The 19,596-nt window shown below is 43.7% G+C and overlaps 1 protein-coding gene across 4 annotated transcripts in view; it reads left to right on the top strand.

Moving 5' to 3' along the window:
- The window catches only part of STPG1 (sperm tail PG-rich repeat containing 1), a 104,134-nt gene that overhangs the window by 8,731 nt on the left and 75,807 nt on the right, over positions 1 to 19,596 (top strand). For all 4 annotated transcript variants that reach the window (XM_077296127.1, XM_077296128.1, XM_077296126.1 and 1 more), the window contains exon 2: positions 4,442 to 4,556. In XM_077296127.1, the coding sequence (XP_077152242.1) occupies positions 4,443 to 4,556 (114 nt within the window). In that variant the 5' untranslated portion in view covers position 4,442. The remainder of the gene's footprint in view (positions 1 to 4,441; positions 4,557 to 19,596) is intronic.

Genomic DNA, 19,596 nt, shown 5'->3' with positions numbered 1-19,596 from the left:
TTCCATCTGTTCCTAATTTGCATATTATTCACTTCTCTACTCATCCTGTGATTTCCACAGCTTCACAAATTCTCCTTCTTTGTGTTTCAATTTCAACATTGAGGAGTGTATTTTCCTAATTTTTTTTAAAATTAGCAAACCACTCACTTTTTTACCCATAGAGTTAACACTTTAGTACATCAAAATGGCCGCCATCTTGTTACAATGTCAGAAACTCCTCCTGGCATGTTAAATGGAGAGGTACCACACTGAGGATGTCCCTAGACACAACAAGGGCTATTTGTGTCAGTTTATTGATGGTGACACATTTACCCCCAATTTTCGGATAACCATTTTTAATGCAGAAGCTTTCGATTCTGTGGAGGTGTGTATGTTAGAATAACTATTGTCTGCAGCTTCACCTTACGAAATATTTCCCATACATAATTGTACCTTGAACCAAAGGCTAAATAACAAAAATGACTGATATGCTGAACGCTGAAGTAGAAGTCAATGCTTCCTCCATTATGTCACTAGAGGGCAAGGTTGGACCACGAAATGCTTTTATGACAGGCGTAATGTAAAACTATGCATTTCTGTCCTCAGGCAGGAGGGTCATGAGTTGATCCATGTATATGATTTATTATTAGGAATGTCTAAATGCAATCTCTCCCTGTTGCAAAATACCCCCCATAAAGAGACAAGAATTTAATCATAACCTCCATAACTCATAGCTGCTTGTTTCCGGCTAGGAAATTGTGAGAAAGTTGTCACTTTGTTTTAAAAAAATAAAAGTGTTAATAGTTTATTTTTATCAATTTACACAATGCATAGTGAGGAAACAAAATCAATATTCAATAATCAAATCAATATTTGGTGTGACCATCCTGTGTGCAAGTGTAACTAGAACTGATGCTGTTTGACGGCATGGTTTTTGAGGGAGCTAAACATGGATTTTGTTCCAAACATCTTGGAGAACTATCCACAGATCTCCTGTGGATGTAGGCAGTGAGCAAATCCTTCTCTCTCTTTAGGATATCCTAGACAGACATGATTATGTTTAAGGGAACCTCTCATGTAAAATAATGCTATTAACATTCAGGTATGGGGTTAATCTGACACAGTGAGGCGCCGACACTGAGAGCCCCGCTGGCGGGAGGAAACTAGCATTATTTCTCCCGGCAGCGTTCGGCTTCCAATCATAGGGGTGGTACCAGCACAGTTTCATTCACCACTCAGTGTATAGTGAGTGGCAGCTGTAACTGCATCCTGGCACTGACTGGCAGCAGCTCATCATTAGGGCCTGCTCTCAGTCAGTGTTGGGGGCGTGATTATAGCCACTGCTCTCTATACACTGAGCGGTGACTGAAATCATAATAGCACCACTCCTATGTCTGGAAGCCAAATGCTGCCGGGGGGAGGGAGGGAATAAAGTTAATTTCCTTCCGACAGGAGGGCTCTCAATGCCGGCGAGGCACGGTGTCAGAATGCTATTAACCTGCAGTTTAACCCCACATCTGCAGGTTAATAGCGTTATTTTATAATGGGGGTTGCCTTTAAGATAAGAGCTCTGTGGGAGCCATATCATTACTTCCAGGACTCCTTGTTCTTAAAGGCATTGTGTTAAGCTTATAAGTTATCTCCAATGCATGGAATAGGGGTATAGCTTCCCAATCTCTAAGGGTGCAATTGCTGGATCCCTACCAATCCCAATAGCTGGGGCTCTTCACTGGAGTGGTGGGCTACAATATGCACCCATACTCCATTCATTCTTTTTAAAGGAGGATTTGAAATAGCGAAGCTCAGAGTCCAGCTGGTCTTCGACACTCCCATTAAGACTAAATGGAGCAGATGTGCTCATGATCGACCACCAGTCCATTCATAAGAGATTCTTCAAAACCCCAGTTCTTGGGATCAGAGTTGGTCCCAGAGGTCGAACCCAGGGTGATCGGGAAATTATCGCTCATCCTGTGGATATGGGATAACGTCCACATTTGGCACAACACCTTTAACCCCTTCCTGACATCCACTGTACATGTATAATGCAAGTCGGGGGCAGGCTTGGAGGCATTCTGTCAGAAAATGGCATTATAAGCAGCTGGTGGAAGTGCCCTCACTTAAGTTCTGTTGTCAGTTTGTGACATCGGCATTTAAACCATATTTACCGGGGGGCACGCTGTTCCATGCGCTCTTTGGATCTCCCGACGCGTTTGCGGTGTGCCGACAAGTTGCTATAGCAGTCAGGGGTCTTCTGAAGATCCCTGTGCTGCCATTACAGTGCACTCCTCTTGGAAGCAGCCTGTTCTCAATACATAACAGTATAGAGTGAAAGCTTCTGGTGGCCGAAATATCGCAATAACATCAGCAAAGCCACCGCCGAAGCCCCCTCAGGAAAACGGCTGCCAGCATTTTCCTGAAGTTGCTTCTGATCTCGAATTGTGTCTTTAATCAATCTGCACACCGGAAATTGCTTTAAGAGGCTACTCTGGGGGTGTTGACGTGGGAATTCCCTATAGAAAAGTCCATACCTGCTCTCAAGGGTTCTAGGGTGAAGCATTCAATATCCTTTAGACTCCGCACACTGGTTTACCATATTCTCACATACTTTAGCATTCAGAGGGTACTTGTACCAACAATGCATTAGAGAGTAACAGATAATTCAACAAGAGGTCTAAAGACCCTGGTCACAAGAGTTAGGCTGTTCACACGTTGCATTTTTTTTTTAATGCAAATTTTCTTCTGCGTTTTACAGTGCCAGCAAAAGCTATGAGATGTCATAAATCTCATGCACACACAGTTGTTTTTACCTGACTGATTTGGTAAACTGCTGCTTTTTTTGCAAACTGCAGCTTGTCACTTCTTTCAGTGTTTTTTTCAGTGTTTTTGCAGCGCTCTTTCACCCATATAAAGCAATGAGCAAGTGAAAAAACGCAGCACAAAAGGCAGGTATCAGGTTTTGTTGCGTTTTGTTGAAAAGCCTTAAATCATAATTTTTGGGGGGATGCACTAAACGAGAGACAATAAAAATCAAGTTACTAACTAGTAAAAATAGAACCAGCTATATGAAAATCCTTGCTGTTTGGTGTGTACCTTAGTTTATGTGGAGCTTCCTGTAGGCCTCTGGTAAATTGAGGATGCCCCCAGCCTAGTCATATGAACTCGCTTTTCAGGATTCCTAATTTTATATCTGCCAGTTAATATATTCTAGTTATGACTGACAAACTCATTATCAAAATTGTATGATTTTGACGCTCTAGTTTTGAGCTACTTTAATGCAAACTTACCCTTTAGACTTGTGCTTGATGGCAAACTGTATCTTCAGGGAGGATGCGAACTTCACAGTTAATGCCACCTATTGGATGAAGCAATCCTAAAAGGCGAGAACATTGTAGTAATGCGGTAGTAGCCTACGTAGTAATGTAGTAGTAGCCTATTCGATAACTTGTCTTGCTAGATGACTTTAAGATAAAAATCAAACCAGACACAGCATTTTCAGACACATGTTTTGGGGTGTTTACCCTTCCCCAGTGCCAGCACTGATTTGGCTGGATGGAAGGCCTCTGACAGATATTTCCCTTGTGTAGAGTGCCAAGCAGAAGTAAGGAGATTTATAGAACATTACATGGCCTGTAAGTCTCTTCACACCGCTTGGCACTCTCCACAAGGAGATTTGTCCCCCACTTATTCTGTAAAATGAAACATTGATTGTTGGGAATATGTTTCCTGTTTGTTGCTTGTATTATGTTCACATTTCTGAATGACTAAAAGTGCATATTATCTAAATGTTTCTGAGGCTAAGGGATAAGTTTATAGCAGGGATTGCTATATTTGTACTTACTACTATAACACAATCCTATAGCTGGTTGATGAACTTTTATTAAGTACATCACAGTATAAAATTAAATGTATCATAAAGAGACATGCTTAGAAAATTGTTGGCGTCTTGAGTTAGCCCCCCATGGGCTCCCAGCTGCTGTTAGGCAACCAATTGCGTTTCTGCGATTGCATTGCTGGGGCCCAATGACTATGACAGAGAGACCTGCATTTCCTGTCTAACTGCTTAGATGCCATGGTCACTGTTCACAGAATCTAAAGGATTAAACCGCTGCGATCAGAGTTAGCTATGACCGACACAATTACTGCTGGATGTTTCCTGTGTAAAGCAGCTGGCACCCAGTGGATATGGAGCATACTCGGCAAGTGAGCCTACGCCATATACCGTAGATCCTCCTTTTCTACATAAAATGTGGATTTCTGGAGAATTAGCAGGAAGCCACTAGGGCTGCTCTGTTGTGGACCACCCCAGCTCACAGTCCTGTGGCCATTGACGGTACATCAGTGATCTCATACTCAAGATGTTATAGAAGATTGAATCTTATTTTACTTAACGTATAATTAGTGTATATACAAAAGTTTCCACCTTACTTACTGCTTTCTTTTGACTGTTTTGTAAAAAATTCAGGATGCCTACTACAGCTTCCTCCATTCCAACAAAATATCAGACTGTGTATATTGCTGCATCAGAAAAGATGGGATTCAACTCAAGGTCACTAAGATTTTCCTACAGTCTGAACCAGGTAATTTGAAGATTTGAAGGTGCTTCTGTTGATATATTCATGTTTTATTTCAATCATTCTTATATTTGATGGGATGGCAGAACATCGTAGTAATGTGGTAGTAGCTATTCCGACAAGGAGAGCTACCATGTTCTGCCATCCTATCAGATATAAGTATATTATTCAATCCGAGGTTGTGAAGAAAATCTATTGCTAAGACTTAAATGTGTTATGCATGATGGTGGCGCACGTGGTTCTTGGACCCACTGTACCACGGGGCTAGGCTTGCTTAGGAGGGGCGTAGCTAAGCAGCTACCTGGAGTTCATGGGAGCCCCTGATGGTGGAGTCAGACTTGAGCTGAAGGTAGCTGCCATGTACCACTCCTAGGCAGTTTCCAGTACTGCAGCTGCTGACCCCAGGAGTCAGGTACACAGACACGGATAGGCCTTCCTGCTCTACTAAATACTGGATCCTCTGCAGAATGGCTACTGACACAGACACAGACCTGGGCTCTGTTCAAACTACAAGGTTCTGGATCCTTGGGAAGAACGGTTACTGACACAGAATACTTGGATAGGCACACATTAACACACACAGGTCTCAGATACTGATTCAGGTACCACCGGAGTTGCTTCAGAGTTCAGGACTGGCCGCACAAGGACTAGGGACTACGGGTTCAGGACTGACCACACCAGGACCAGGGTACCTCACAACTCATTAGTAAACTACTACACTACCTAATGATACTTAGTTGCTTGGCACCTCCCTATAGGGAAGGGTGTACTTTATACAAGATGCCTCTCCATCTACTGACTGGGAGCCATCCTGCAGGTGTACTCTTTTACTAAATGCCTCCCAGTCATTGGTTGGGGGCATTTTGCTATGTGTGCACGCTGACTCTTAAGAGCATATGAGCGCACTCTAGGTGTGCCACCGAGAAGTGCAGCGCAGACAACACTTGGAGACAGGGAACACGCCGGGGACCACGTCACGTGGCCGAGACGGTGAGTACGCCAGCATCCCTGCATGGAGGGGGGAGGGAAACCATACAGGGGTGCCGGCAAATAGTGTTCCAAATTGTCACTTATGCACTGTCGATGAATTGCCCAAAGTAAAATTACATTGCAATGGATCTACTGGGTACTATTTTCCTATTAATTGCGAAGTGGAAATCTACTTGTGTATTATGTTATAATGTCAAATAGGCATGATTTGGTATAGAAAACAATGGATTCTATTGTCACAGTGTCATGCGCTATTTTGTGCTGTATTCCAACACAGATGTGAACATGGCTTAAACAATGGATCATATTTATTGAAAAGAGAGAAGGTTGATAAACCGTAGGCTCAGTCTGAATTTACACTGCTCAGTCAGCGGCGTTAATTGGCCACTGAACAGCTACTTGTTTGCTGAAGCAGACTGCATTTAATGTCTCGCGGCTGTTCGACAGTCGCAGCACAAGCAGGGATTGGCTAACATCAGGCAATCCCTGCATTTGTTGCCACTGTCGAACAGCTGTGAGGCATGCAGCCGTGGGGACTCACACATGTTATTCGAGCACGCTGAAGACACTTGGTTAGCACGCGAGCATGGTCGGATAACACCTAATCTGGGCACGTTCGCTCATCACTATTCGCAATCATTGTGTAGTGTAAATGCTCGCACTCCCCAAAACACTGTCATATCAGTAGGTGGCGCTCTATCTTCCTTTATTTCTGGTGTGCAAATGTTGTGCAAATGCTAGATACCTGGAAAAAACTGGGTTATATGAGCAGTCATAAATCATTCACTCATATTTTTCAGTATTTCCTTCTAAACTTAAAAAAACTAAACATATTTCTGACTGGTGCAAGGTGCCAACTTTTGCAATACAATCTTAGGAGCACACCAGTGGTAACACCTTGATCTTCTACATTTTGCATGATTTAGGAAGTTCATCTTTCGTTACCTTGAGTCACACTTTAATAGAAGTGAATTTGACAGGTTGTGTGCCTGGCTTCTTTCCTGTTGCTTTAACTGAAATGATACTGTAGCATAACTATTGTAAGAACAGGATCACGTTAGGTTAAGGGGAGTCACACTACCGCACAACACGGCCGAGTGCTATGCGATAAAACATTGCATAAAACTCAGCCCAGTGTTACTTTATGGGGCACCTCAGATCTTATTTTGTCATGCCGATTCAGCATTCAAGAACAATCATATCATGCTGTGACTGGCACAGAGACTCGGCTCACTCGCACCCGTATAAGTCTGTGGCGGCGAGTGACACCATGCACAGCACTCGGATATCACGCCAGTGTGGTACGATATACGCCGGCAGCGGAGGAGATGGAGAAATTACTTTCTCCGCCTCCTCCGCAGCTGTGTTCCGATCCTCTGTGCGAAAGGCGCGGAGCACAGTGGCATGACACTTGGCTCCGGTTCACAGCAGAATAGGAGCCGATGGCCTTTAGCATCTCGCATCCGATACTATACGCTACCGTGACTCCGGCCTAACTCTCTATGTTTAAGGAGAAGTTGGAGATAGGTGTTCTGGTAGACCACATTGCTCTGATAAAGGAGTAGTTCCCTAAACTATATATCCCTTTAGAAAGGGTTTGGAGCGAACCTGAATTGCTTTCAGAAAATGTACTTTAAATATTACCACACGTGGAACTTCTACTTTTTGACAGTAGCACGGTCCACCAGAATGTCTATATCTTCTCCTCAATCTGCATGCAGAAGAAGATCCTCTTTTATCTGCAAATGTGGCTGCAGCAGCTGAATACTATACGGGCATTTATTGGAGTTGTGACATACACAGCCCAATCAGGGGAGCAACACCTCAACCTCCTGATTTCACTTTTAAAATACATTATTACCCTATGTGTGCTTGTTTCCCTTTTTATTTCCATATCTCTTTGTTTGTTCTATACAATTTCTCCTAGCTTGAACAGTCAAGTCATACCTTTTTGAGATTGACTCGAATCTTGGTTTGCACAAAGCTTCTTGCTTCAGTTTTTATAGGGAATTAAACCTAAATTGTTATGGAGAGTAATCAGATGAATTGCAAAGTGAGTCTTCCCTATGAAAATGTCACAAATATGCCGCACTCTGGTGGGACTTGTGGTGTTTCTGGGATCAGAAGATCACAGAGATTAGCTGATCATAGGACCTCTTTGTCTACATGGCCATTCACGAGTAGTGCCGTTTTTTTGTTTCTTATGGTACGGAAGGGGTTAAGAGTTCCTGGTTTAAATCTGCTGAGATTTCATTTGGCTTTTGTCTCAGCTGCTGCTCATTGGAACCATTGGGACCAATCCCCCTTTATCTAATCCCATTCCTGGCTACCTCCTATGCCAGTAATAGAGTTTACTTTCTGAGCCTGACTTCTCTGGAGAAGGTGTTCCTAGGAAAAGCTGTTGTGTCTTTCAGTAATGCCAAGAAGTTCTATTTGTGTGTTTTCCTCTGCTTGTTTCCTTCCCATCGTTGTCTTGTGGTAGTAGTAAGACCAGTGTCTAGCTGCCCATCTCTCTAGCCAGGGCAAAGCCTGGAGTTAGCCTGTGCTTGGGTACGTGATAGCGCACGGGGGAAGGACCCAGTTAGGATGATAGTGAGAATGGTTCAGCATTATGTAAGTGTTGAGGGGTTACCATCTTCCACTCTAGTTATAGTCAGGGCCTTCCTTTTCCTGTTTCCCCCTCTCCCTTTGCACTGCTTACTGGGCATCTCCCTTTCCTGGCATGATAGAAAATTAATTTAATCACAAAAACATAATTTCCACAGATTTTTGGCTTTTCCATAAAATGACCTACTTACATAATTTCAATGATCTTCTGGTTTGCTCTGGAGAAAGTGTTAACAAGGACAAGGCAGCTAATATCACTCTGTCATGTTGATTGAATTATAAGAGTTGATGACTTGCTTTAAAATGGAACTGGTTCTTGAAATCCTTGTCCACTTTTGTAAACCATGGTTACTTTCAAGGAAACATATGCAGTCATCTTTGCTTTGCATCAAATGAGCTTCGTAGGCAAGGACATATCTGCTTGTAAGATTACTCCTAAATCAACCATTTGTTGGAGCATCAAGAACTTTAGAGAGACTCAATTGCTGGAGTGCCTAAATTAAGGGTGCCCAACTAACTCCAGCAAGTGTCGGGACTGTCTGCTAAAGAGGATTCAGCCACGTGATTGGTTCAAGATACGCTCAGGAAAGGCAGCAGGCAAGTGTCAGTGAATCTGCTCGCACATTGAGGCGAAGGCTTTTGGAGGCTGGCCTGGTGTCATAAAGGGCAGCAAAGAAGCTACTGACGTTCTACAGGGATTGGACTGCAGAGGCCTGTGGTAAAGTTATTTTCTTTGATGAAGCCTTATTCAGACTGTTAAGAACAATTTAAGAAAGAATGATTTTCCAAAGAAGAAAAAGTGAGCGCTACCATAAGTCCAATGTCATGGAAACTATAAAGCATCCTGAGACCAGTCATATGTGGGATTGCTTTTCATCCAGGGGAGGTTTTGCCTGTTTATAATGATATGAATAAAGAATGGTATCTAAATATCCTCCAAGAGCAGCTTCTTCCAATGTTACAGGAGCAATTTGGTGATGAACACTGCTTTTTCCAGGATGATGAAGCACCAAGTCACAAGGTAAGAGTAATAACTAAGTGGGTTGGTGAACGAAACATTGAAATTTTGGGTTCATTGCCAGGAAACTCCCCATAACTCAGTGCCATTAATCACCTGCGGACAATCCTCAAAAGCGGGTGGACAAACAAAAATACGGAAATTGTGATAAACTCCGAGCACTAACTAGACAAAGAATGGGTTGCCATCAGTCAGGAATTGTCCCAGAAGCTGATATCCAGCATGCCAGGGCGAATTGAAAAAAATTTGAAAATACCCTGTAGATATTGAGTCTTTGCTCAAATTTGATGTATAAAAGTTTAAAACTTATGAATTTTTTATAAATGTACTTCAGTAACCATAAAATCATCTCATTAAAAGAACTAAAATCACTGAGCCAACAAACTTTGTGAAAAGCAAAATTTGTCTCGGTTGCAAAACTTTTGGTCATAATTTATACATGCTATCTGGCCATGAGTTTACTTCAACCATACTTTTCCTCAGGATATTACATAAATATTTGATAGACACAGTTCCCAGTGCTCCAATAGAAGTACCGTATTTTCCGGCATATAAGACGACTGGGCGTATAAGACGACCCCCCAACTTTTCCAGTTAAAATATAAAATCTTCTTAAAAGTCGGGGGTCTTCTTATACGCCGTATGTCATCTTATAGGGCCGGTGAATATGTGCCTTTTGGCGTGGAGAGTGGTCCCGATGACGAAGAGAGGGGGCGTCTCACAGTAAAGTGTGAGTGGAGTATATCCCCCTATTACCTCATTGCGGCAGCGTGGGGGTCTCTGTGCTGGGAGCGGCAGCTCCTCTTCGTGCCGTGGGTGCTCTGTGCTGTGGGGCGGCAGCGCATCTTCGTGCTGTGGGGTGCGGCGGCGCATCTTCTTGCAGCGTCGGGGCTCCTCCGGCATCTCCTCCAGGCCCGGAGGCACCGGCAGCCCCATTGCTGTGATGCGGTGGCCTCCGGGAAAATGGCCGCTGCTCAGATTCAGATCTCGTCTCCCGAGATCTCGGGAGACGAGATCTGAATCTGAGCAGCGGCCATTTTCCCGGAGGCTGCGATGCGGTGGCCTCCGGGAAAATGGCCGCTGGGGGCGGCGCATGCTCAGATTCAGATCTGAATCTGAGCAGCGGCCATTTTCCCGGAGGTCACCGCATCACAGCAATGGGGCTGCCGGTGCCTCCGGGCCTGGAGGAGATGCCGGAGGAGCCCCGACGCTGCAAGAAGATGCGCCGCCGCCCCACAGCACCCACGGCACGAAGATGCGCCGCCGCCCCACAGCACAGAGCACCCACGGCACGAAGAGGAGCTGCCGCTCCCAGCACAGAGACCCCCACGCTGCCGCAATGAGGTAATAGGGGGATATACTCCACTCACACTTTACTGTGAGACGCCCCCTCTCTTCGTCATCGGGACCACTCCCCCCCCCACCCACCATATGCACATTTTATCTGTACCCGGCGTATAAGATGACCCCCGACTTTTAAGAAGATTTTGAGGGGTTAAAAAGTCGTCTTATACGCCGGAAAATACGGTAAATCGAGTTAGGACCCCATTCTCAAGGTACGTGTGAAACCCAGAGGAGGAACTGTCATCTAGAAATTTATAAATTTATGCTCTAATTGAGGCGAGTATCTAATGGATTGTTATAATTCAGTTAGATATCTGATATATTTTAAATTTCACTATGTGTTCACCTCTCATGTTGTGCGTCACAAGGGTTTCTCAAGGTGCTATCTTATGTGTCCCTCCAGGGGTTTTAGGACGTGTCTGAGTGTGACCTTTAAGTTCTTCACCTCTCCAACCCTGGGGACCAAACCTAGATTTTGATGCTCCAGGAGCACTGACAGGCCATTTGTCCTTAACCCCTAAAGGGCATTCTATCTTAAGGGATGACGTTGGGAGTTCTTCTTTGGAGAGAGTTTGCAGTGCATTTCATCTTTGTAACCTTTTTTGTGAGGCTGTTTTGTAGCACAACTCACATAATGGAAAGCGCAATATTGGGCTTTAAAACAAATTGTTGTAAATCTTCTACATATTTTTCATAATTTTCAGTGATTGTGCTGCAGAATAATGCATGTATATACAGCTCTGGCAAAGATTAAGAGACCACTGCAACATTTTTAGTTTTTTTTTTGTTTGTTTTTTTTTCTCTGTATAGGTATATTTTTGAGTAAAATGTAAATTGCTCTTTTATTCTATAAACTACTGACAACATGTCTTCGAATTTCCAAACACTAAATTTTGTATTTATTTTCAGAAAATGAGAAATGGTCAAAATAACAAAAATATGCATTTCTTGCAGACTTCAAATAATGCTAAGAAAACAAGTTCATAATCATTTAGAAACAACAGTACTAATGTTTTCAGAGTTCAGAAATCAATATTTTGTGGAATAACCATGATTTTTAATCACAGCTTTCATGCGTCTTTGCATGCTTTCCACCAGTCTTTCACACTGCTTTTGGGTGACCTTATGCCACTCCTGGTACAAAAATTTTACAGGTTCTTTGTTTGATGGCTTGTGACTATCCATCTTCCTCTTGATTACATTCCAGAGGTTTTCAATGGGGTTCAGGTCTGGAGATTGGGCTGGCCATGACAGGGATTTGATGTGGTGGTCCTTCATCCACACATTGATTGACCCAGCTGTGGGACATGGTGCATTGTCCTGCTGGAAAAAGCAGTCCTCAGAGTTGGGGAACATTGCATGATCAGAACGAATCAACTGTTTTTCCAGGATAACCTTGTATGCGGCTTGATTCATACGTCCTTCACAAAGATTAACCTACCCAATTCCAGCTTTGCTGAAGCATCCCCAGGTCATCACTGATCCTCCACCAAATTTCACAGTGGGTGCAAGACACTGTGGCTTGTATAACTCTCCAGGTCTTTGTCTAACCATTAGAAGACCAGGTGTTGGGCAAAGCTGAAAATTAGACCCATCAGAGAAGATTACCTTACTCCAGTCCCCTATGGTCCAATCCTTATGGTCTTTGGCAAACTTCAGCCTGGCTCTCCTTTGCTTCTCATTGATGAAAGGCTTTTTTCTAGCTTTACATTACTTGAGTCCTGCTTCTAGGAGCCTGTTATGAAGTGTTCTTGCCGTGCACTTCACCCCATCTGCCATTCCTTTTGTAGGTCACTTAATGTCCTCCTACGGTTGCTGAGTGAGATTTGAATAAGGTGATGGTTATCCCGGTCAGTGGAGAGTCTTTTTTGCCCTCTGCCGGTCTGTAGCTTGGTTGTCTCCAATATCTGGGCTTTAACTTGTTGTAATGGACTGCCGTCTTAGAAATTTTAAGGATGGAGGCAACATGATGCTCATTGTATCCCTCTGCTAGTAAAGCCAGAATTGAACCCTTCTTTTTTTCACTCAAGACTTTTCTTTTCAACTTCTTTGGCATGGTTAAAAGTTATTTTTTTCATTCCTATTACTTTTGGGACATTACTAGCACTTGTTTTGCCATCCAGCTTGTCCTATTGCAAGAGGATTGTGAACATCACAGCAGGTTTTTTTTATACTTTCCTTCATTAAGATTTGGTTCAGGTAATCACCTAATCAGAAGCACATTAAAGGGAATCTGTCACCTACTTTTTCGTATATAAGCTTTGGCCACCGCCATCAGGGGCTTATCTACAGCATTCTGTAATGCTGTAGATAAGCCCCTGATGTAACCTGAAAGATAAGAAAAACAAGTTATATTATACTTACCTTGGGGGTGGTCCTCTGCGCTCCGGTCCGATGGGCGTCTTGGTCCGGGTCCGGCACCTCCCATCTTCATGCGATTATGTCCTCCTCCTTGCTTCCTGTCGCGGCTCCTGCGCAGGCGTACTTTATCTGCCCTGTTGAGGGCAGCGCAAAATACTGCAGTGCGCAGGCGCTGGACATCTCAGACCTTTCCCGGGGCCTGCGCGCTGCAGTACTTTGCTGTAGATAAGCCCCTGATGGCGGTGGCAAAACAAGGAAGAAAGGCAAAACATACACTTATGCTTTAACCCCTTAATGACCAAGCCACTTTTGACCTTAAACACCATGCCAAATTTTACAATTCTGACCACTGTCACTTTATGAGGTTACAATTCTGGAACGCTTCAGCGTATCCCACTGATTCTGAAATTGTTTGTTTTTTCGTGACATATTGAACTTCATGATAGTGGTAAAATTTCTTCTATGTGACCTGCGTTTATTTGTGAAAAAAAAAAAAAGAAAAAAGAAATTTGGCAAAAATTTAGAAAATTTTGCAATTTTCAAACTTTTAATTCTTATGCCGTTATATGAGAGAGTTATGTCACACAAAATGGTTGATAAATAACATTTCCCACATGTCTAATTCACATCAGATAAAGTGTGCAAACTGTAAAGCACTGTGGAATATGTTAGCTCTATATAAAAATAAAGATTATTATTAGCACAATTTTAGAAACAGAATTTTTTTTGTTACGAAGTTAGAAGGGTTAAAAGTTGACCGGCGATTTCTCATTTTTCCAACAAAATTTACAAAACCATTTTTTTTTTTTTTTAGGGACCACATCACAATTGAAGTGACATTGAGGGGTCTATATGACAGAAAGTATCCAAAAGTGACATCATTCTAAAACTGCACCCCTCAAGGTGCTCAAAACCACATTCAAGAAGATTTATGAACCCTTCAGTTGCTTCACAGAAACTGAATCAGTGTGGAAGGCAAAAATGAACATTTAAATTTTGTCTGAAAAAATTTATTTTAGACCTAAACTTTTTTTTTCACAAGGGTAACAAGAGAAAATGGACCTCAAAATTTGTTGTGCAATTTCTCCTGAGCACGGCGATACCTTATTTGTGGGGGAAATCTACTGTTTTGGGCAAAACAGCAGAACTCGGAATGGACGGAGCATCGTTTGAAATTTGCTGGAATAATTAGCGGATGCCATGTAGAGTCCCTGATGTGCCTAAACAGTGGAAACTCCCCACAAGTGACCACATTTTAGAAACCACGCCCCTCAAGGATTTTATCCAGGGGTATAGTGAGCATTTTGAACCCACAGGTACAAGACAGAATTTGATAACATTAGGTCGTCATATTGAATATGTCATCATTAGTCACTACTCGAGTTTGCATCGGGTACTTGGGTATGCACCGAATATCATGGATGCTTGAGTTCTGTGATACCCGAGCACTTGATGCAAACTCAAGTAGCGAGCACTTGCGCTCAACAGTAGCCGTCATATTGTCATCGTTTTTTTTTTTACTTTTGAAAAAACTTTCTTCTAACACAACCCTTAGGCTATGTGCCCAAGTTGCGGATTGTATGCGTTTTTGCTGCGTTTTTCTGCAATGCCGTGCTAATACTGCGTATTTTTCCGCGGAGGAATTGCAACTAGAAAAATATGCAGCATGCACATTCTTTGTGCGGAATTGCGGCGATTCCGCACACATATGAATGCATTGATCCGCCTACTTTCCGCATAGGCCCATCGTGCGCAAAGTAAGCGGATCATGTGCGGATAGTACCCGGGTGTGGAGGAGAGGAGACTCTCCTCCAGGCCCTGGGAATAAAAAATAGTTATAATACTCCCCTTCTGGCGGCCCCCGGATCCAGCCCAGGCATTAGCGATGCTCCCGGCAGCTCCCGTTCTCAGTGATGCCTTGTGACAATGACCTTTGCTGACGTAGCAGTCTCGCGTGATGCTACGACATCTGGGGTCATTGGCGAGAGGCATTACTGGGAACGGGAGCTGCTGGGAGCATGGTGAGGATCGCGAAGGCTGCGGGGGCCGCCAGAAGGTGAGAATATCACGACTTTTTTATTTTTTTTTAATTATTTTTTATTTTTTTTAAATTATTTTTATCATTCTATCTTTTACTGTTGATGCTGCATAGGCTTGGAAAACACTAGCATTCTGCAAGCTAATTACGCTTGCAAAACGCTAGTGTTTAGCGGGAATATGCATGCCAATTCTGCATGCGTATTTCCCGCGGCAGGGAGTTGCGGAATTGCAGCGGAGATTTCCGCTGCAATTCCGAACGTGTGCACATAGCCTAACCCTAACCCCAACTGCAAAGGATGGGGAAAAAATATTATGATTTTTATCTAACTATGGGGGTGACAAAGTTGATTTGATTCACAATTTTTTTTCTTTTGATCAGTGTGACAGACCATATCACGGTGATCAAAAGGAACCAGTAGGAAACATTTCCTACACTGTGTGCAGAATTATTAGGCAAGTTGTATTTTAGAGGATTATTTTTATTATTGATCAACAGCTATGTTCTCAATCAACCCAAAAGACTCATAAATATCAAAGCTTAATATTTTTAGAAGTTGGGAGTGGGTTTTTTTAGATTTGGCTATCTTAGGCTTCTTTCACACTTCCGTCTTTGTAGTCCCGTCGAGATACGTTTTTTTTTTTAGAAAACAGGATCATGCAAAAAAATTTGCAGGATCCTGCATTTTCTCATAGACTTGTATTAGCGACCTATCACGATGGATGGCCACACGTTTCGTCCGTCGTGCCCTGGATCCTGCAGAATTTGACAGCCCGTCTTTTCCAAAAAACGTCCCATGAAACGTTTTTTGTCTGCAGTGGAAAAACGTTCCTCGACGCCTCCTGCGGCATACGTCGTTCCACAGAATGGGAGTCTATAGACGCAGGATCCTGCGCACACTGTAAAATGCAGTAATCCAGTGACGGATGCAGTTTTTACGTATAAGCATGCCTGGAAGCATATTCCAACCCGGGGAAAAGTCTCTCTCTCTCGATCGACGCATCCGTCATAATACTGGATGCGTACACGTTTTCCTCTATTTTCACAACATCCGTCGACGCGTTATTTCACTGCACTATGACGCACAGCCAATGACGGAAGTGTGAAAGAGGCCTTAGGAGGATATCTGTTATGATCCTAGTGGCAAGGATCGCAAGTAAGACTAGCTAAGTAACTAAACCGACGACCAGCTCTGGGGAAGTGGTATCTGGATTGACCGCAACCTGATCCTATCCGCAAACAACTATAGGCAGCCGTGGAACGTTACCTGAAAATCCTACACGTCTCTTCACGGCCTGAGAAACTACCTATTCCTAGAGGGAAAGTAAAGTCCTTACTTGCCTCAGAGAAATGACCCCAAAGATATAGAAAAGCCCCCCACAAATATTAACGGTGAGTTAAGGGGAAAGCACAAACGCAGAGATGAAATAGATTTAGCAAATGAGGCCCGCTAACACTAGATAGCAGAAAATAGGAAGGGAGCTGTGCGGTCAATAGAAAACCCTAAGCAAAATATCCACGCAGAGATTGCTCGAGCCCCCGCACCAACTAACGGTGCGGGGGAAGCAACTCCGTACCCCAGAGCTTACCAGCAGAAAGAACTCACATATTATCAAGCTGGACTAAACTCATCATACACTGAAATCATATTGCAGACTGATGAGCAAAAAATAATCAAACAGAAACTTAGCTTCTCCAGAAGAGACTGAAAACGAAGATAATCAGGGGAGATCAGAATAGCACTGAATACATCGACAGCCGGCAACAAGTGGAGGTGAAGCAGAGCTAAATAGGAAACTCCCTAGTGCATAACGAGGCAGCTGATTCAGCCACAGATCCGCAGGATAACAAACAAAGCCACCAGGGGGAGCCCAAAAACAAAACTCACACAATACCACCTGTGACCACAAGAGGGAGCCCGAAAACAGAGTTCACAACAGATATCTGTTTGTGCAGGTAACTATTAGGCTGCCGTCACACTAGCAGTATTTGGTCAGTATTTTACATCAGTATTTGTAAGCCAAAACCAGGAGTGGGTGATAAATGCTGAAATGGTGCATATGTTTCTATTATACTTTTCCTCTAATTGTTCCACTCCTGGTTTTACAAATACTGATGTAAAATATTGACCAAATACTGCTAGTGTGACTGCAGCCTTACTATGCAGAATTATTAGGCAACTTAATAAAAAACAAATATATTCCCATGTCACTTGTTTATTTTCACCAAGTAAACCAATATAACTGCACAAAATTTAGAAATAAACATTTCTGACATGCAAAAGCAAAACCCAAAAAAATTAGTGACCAATATAGCCACCTTTCTTTATGATGACACTCAGCAGCCTTCCATCCATAGATTCTGTCAGTTGCTTGATCTGTTTAAGATCAACATTGTGTGCAGCAGCCACCACAGCCTCCCAGACACTGTTCCGAGAGGTGGACTGTTTTCCCTCCCTGTAGATCTCACATTTTATGAGGGACTACAGGTTCTCTATGGGGTTCAGATCAGGTGAACAAGGGAGCCATGTCATTATGTTTTCTTCTTTGAGACCTTTACTGGCCAGCCACGCTGTGGAGTAGTTGGAGGCATGTGATAGAGCATTGTCCTGCATGAAAATCATGTTTTTCTTGAATGATACCGACTTCTTCCTGTTCCACTTCTTGAAGAAGTTGTCTTCCAGAAACTGGCAGTAGGTCTGGGAGTTGAGCTTCACTCCATCCTCAACCCGAAAAGGTCCCACAAGTTCATCTTTGATGATACCAGCCCATACCAGTACCCCACCTCCACCTTGCTGGCGTCTGAGTCGGAGTGGAGCTCTCTGCCCTTTACTGATCCAGCCTCTGGCCCATCCATCTGGCCCATCAAGGGTCACTCTCATTTCATCAGTCCATTTAACCTTTGAAAAGTCAGTCTTAAGATATTTCTTGGCCCAGTCTTGACGTTTTATCTTGTGTTTCTTGTTCAAAGGTGGTCGTTTTTCAGCCTTCCTTACCTTGGCCATGTCCCTGAGTATCGCACGCCTTGTGCTTTTTGTTACTCCAGTAACATTGCAGCTCTGAAATATGGCAAAACTGGTGGCAAATGGCATCTTGGCAGCTTCACGCCTGATTTTCCTCAATTCATGGGCAGTTATTTTGTGCCTTTTTTGCCCAACACGCTACTTGCGACCCTGTTGGCTATTTGCCATGAAACGCTTGATTATTCGGTGATCACGCTTCAAAAGTTTGGCAATTTCAAGACTGCTGCATCCCTCTGCAAGACATCTCACAATTTTGGACTTTTCAGAGCCCGTCAAATCTCTCTTCTTACCCATTTTGCCAAAGGGAAGGAAGTTGCCTAATAATTAAGCACACCTATATAGGGTTTTGATGTCATTAGACAACACTCCTCTTCATTACAGAGATGCACATCACCTGATTTACTTAATTGGTAGTTGGCTCTCAAGCCTGAACAGCTTGGAGTAGGACAACATGTATAAAACGAATCATGTGAACAAAATACAACTTGCCTAATAATTCTGCACGCAGTGTATTGTTGCCGGGTACCGTCCAGCAGATCTCGGCGAGAGCACTGCGCATGCACCCGCGATTTTTTTTATTTTTCTTTCAGGAAGGTGATGCCGGGCCAGGGGATGGATCAGGAGGGTCCGGGGATTGTGGAGGTACAAGGGGTGGGTGGCGGGGGGGTCTCACGAGGCATCATTTCTCTCTCCTCTGACATGTATATCATGTCAGAAGAGAGCGAAATCAGTGTAAGGCCATGTTCACACAGTGCGTTTTTTACTGCGGAACCGCAGCGGTTTCGCCGCTGCGGTTCCGCAGCTGTTTTCCATGCAGGGTACATTACAATGTACTCCTATGGAAAACAGGAACCACTGTGCACACGGTCCTGAATTTCCCTTAAAAAGCCGCGCTGAATCGGTGCGGGAAAAAAGAAGGAGCATGTCACTTCTTTTTCCTAAACCGCAGCGGTTCTGCACCCATAGACCTCCATTGTGAGGTCAAAACTGCAGTAAAACCTGCAGATCAAAAATATATCTGCGGGTTTTACTGCGGTTTGATGTGCAGAACCGCAGCTGCAGGAAGTGCGGGGAAGCGGGCGGAAGTTGTTCCTCGGAAGTGCGTGGGCGGAGTGTCGTTCCTGAAGAGACTGTCATCATGGAGGCATACCGTCGCATGGGGATCGATGTCAGGCGTCTGATTGATCTGGTATGTCTGTGTGTCCGTCCCCATGCGACGATAGTGCCTCCATTGTGCTAAGTCGCCGTATGGGACTACTACTCCCATCCGGTATTAGGATGGGAGAGTTGTCCCTGTGTCCGGCGACTTAGCACAATAGTAAAGTTTACACCAAACACCTACACACAATACATATACATGACACACAGTACAGTACATACAACACATAACACAGAGTATATACTCACCAACAGCACACTTGTAGGCGAAGCCCTCGATCTTCCATGAAAAAATCCAAAAATAATAAACCAAATTCACACTCCCTGTCCGCAGAATCCATAAAACGAGTGTCCCACGCCGATCGGCTGCTCTCCGGCGATACACTGCCAGGAGCGAGGCTCCTAGCAGTGTATCGCGTACTGTCCCGGAGTTCAATGGCGCCGGCGTCTCGGTTAACGGCAGTACAGCTGCGTTGAACTTTCCCACGCAGCACTGCCGTTAAGCGAG

The sequence above is a fragment of the Ranitomeya variabilis genome, chromosome 3, assembly GCF_051348905.1.
Source record: "Ranitomeya variabilis isolate aRanVar5 chromosome 3, aRanVar5.hap1, whole genome shotgun sequence".
Classification (NCBI taxonomy): Eukaryota; Metazoa; Chordata; class Amphibia; order Anura; family Dendrobatidae; genus Ranitomeya; species Ranitomeya variabilis.
This window is presented reverse-complemented; position numbering and strand designations above follow the sequence as displayed.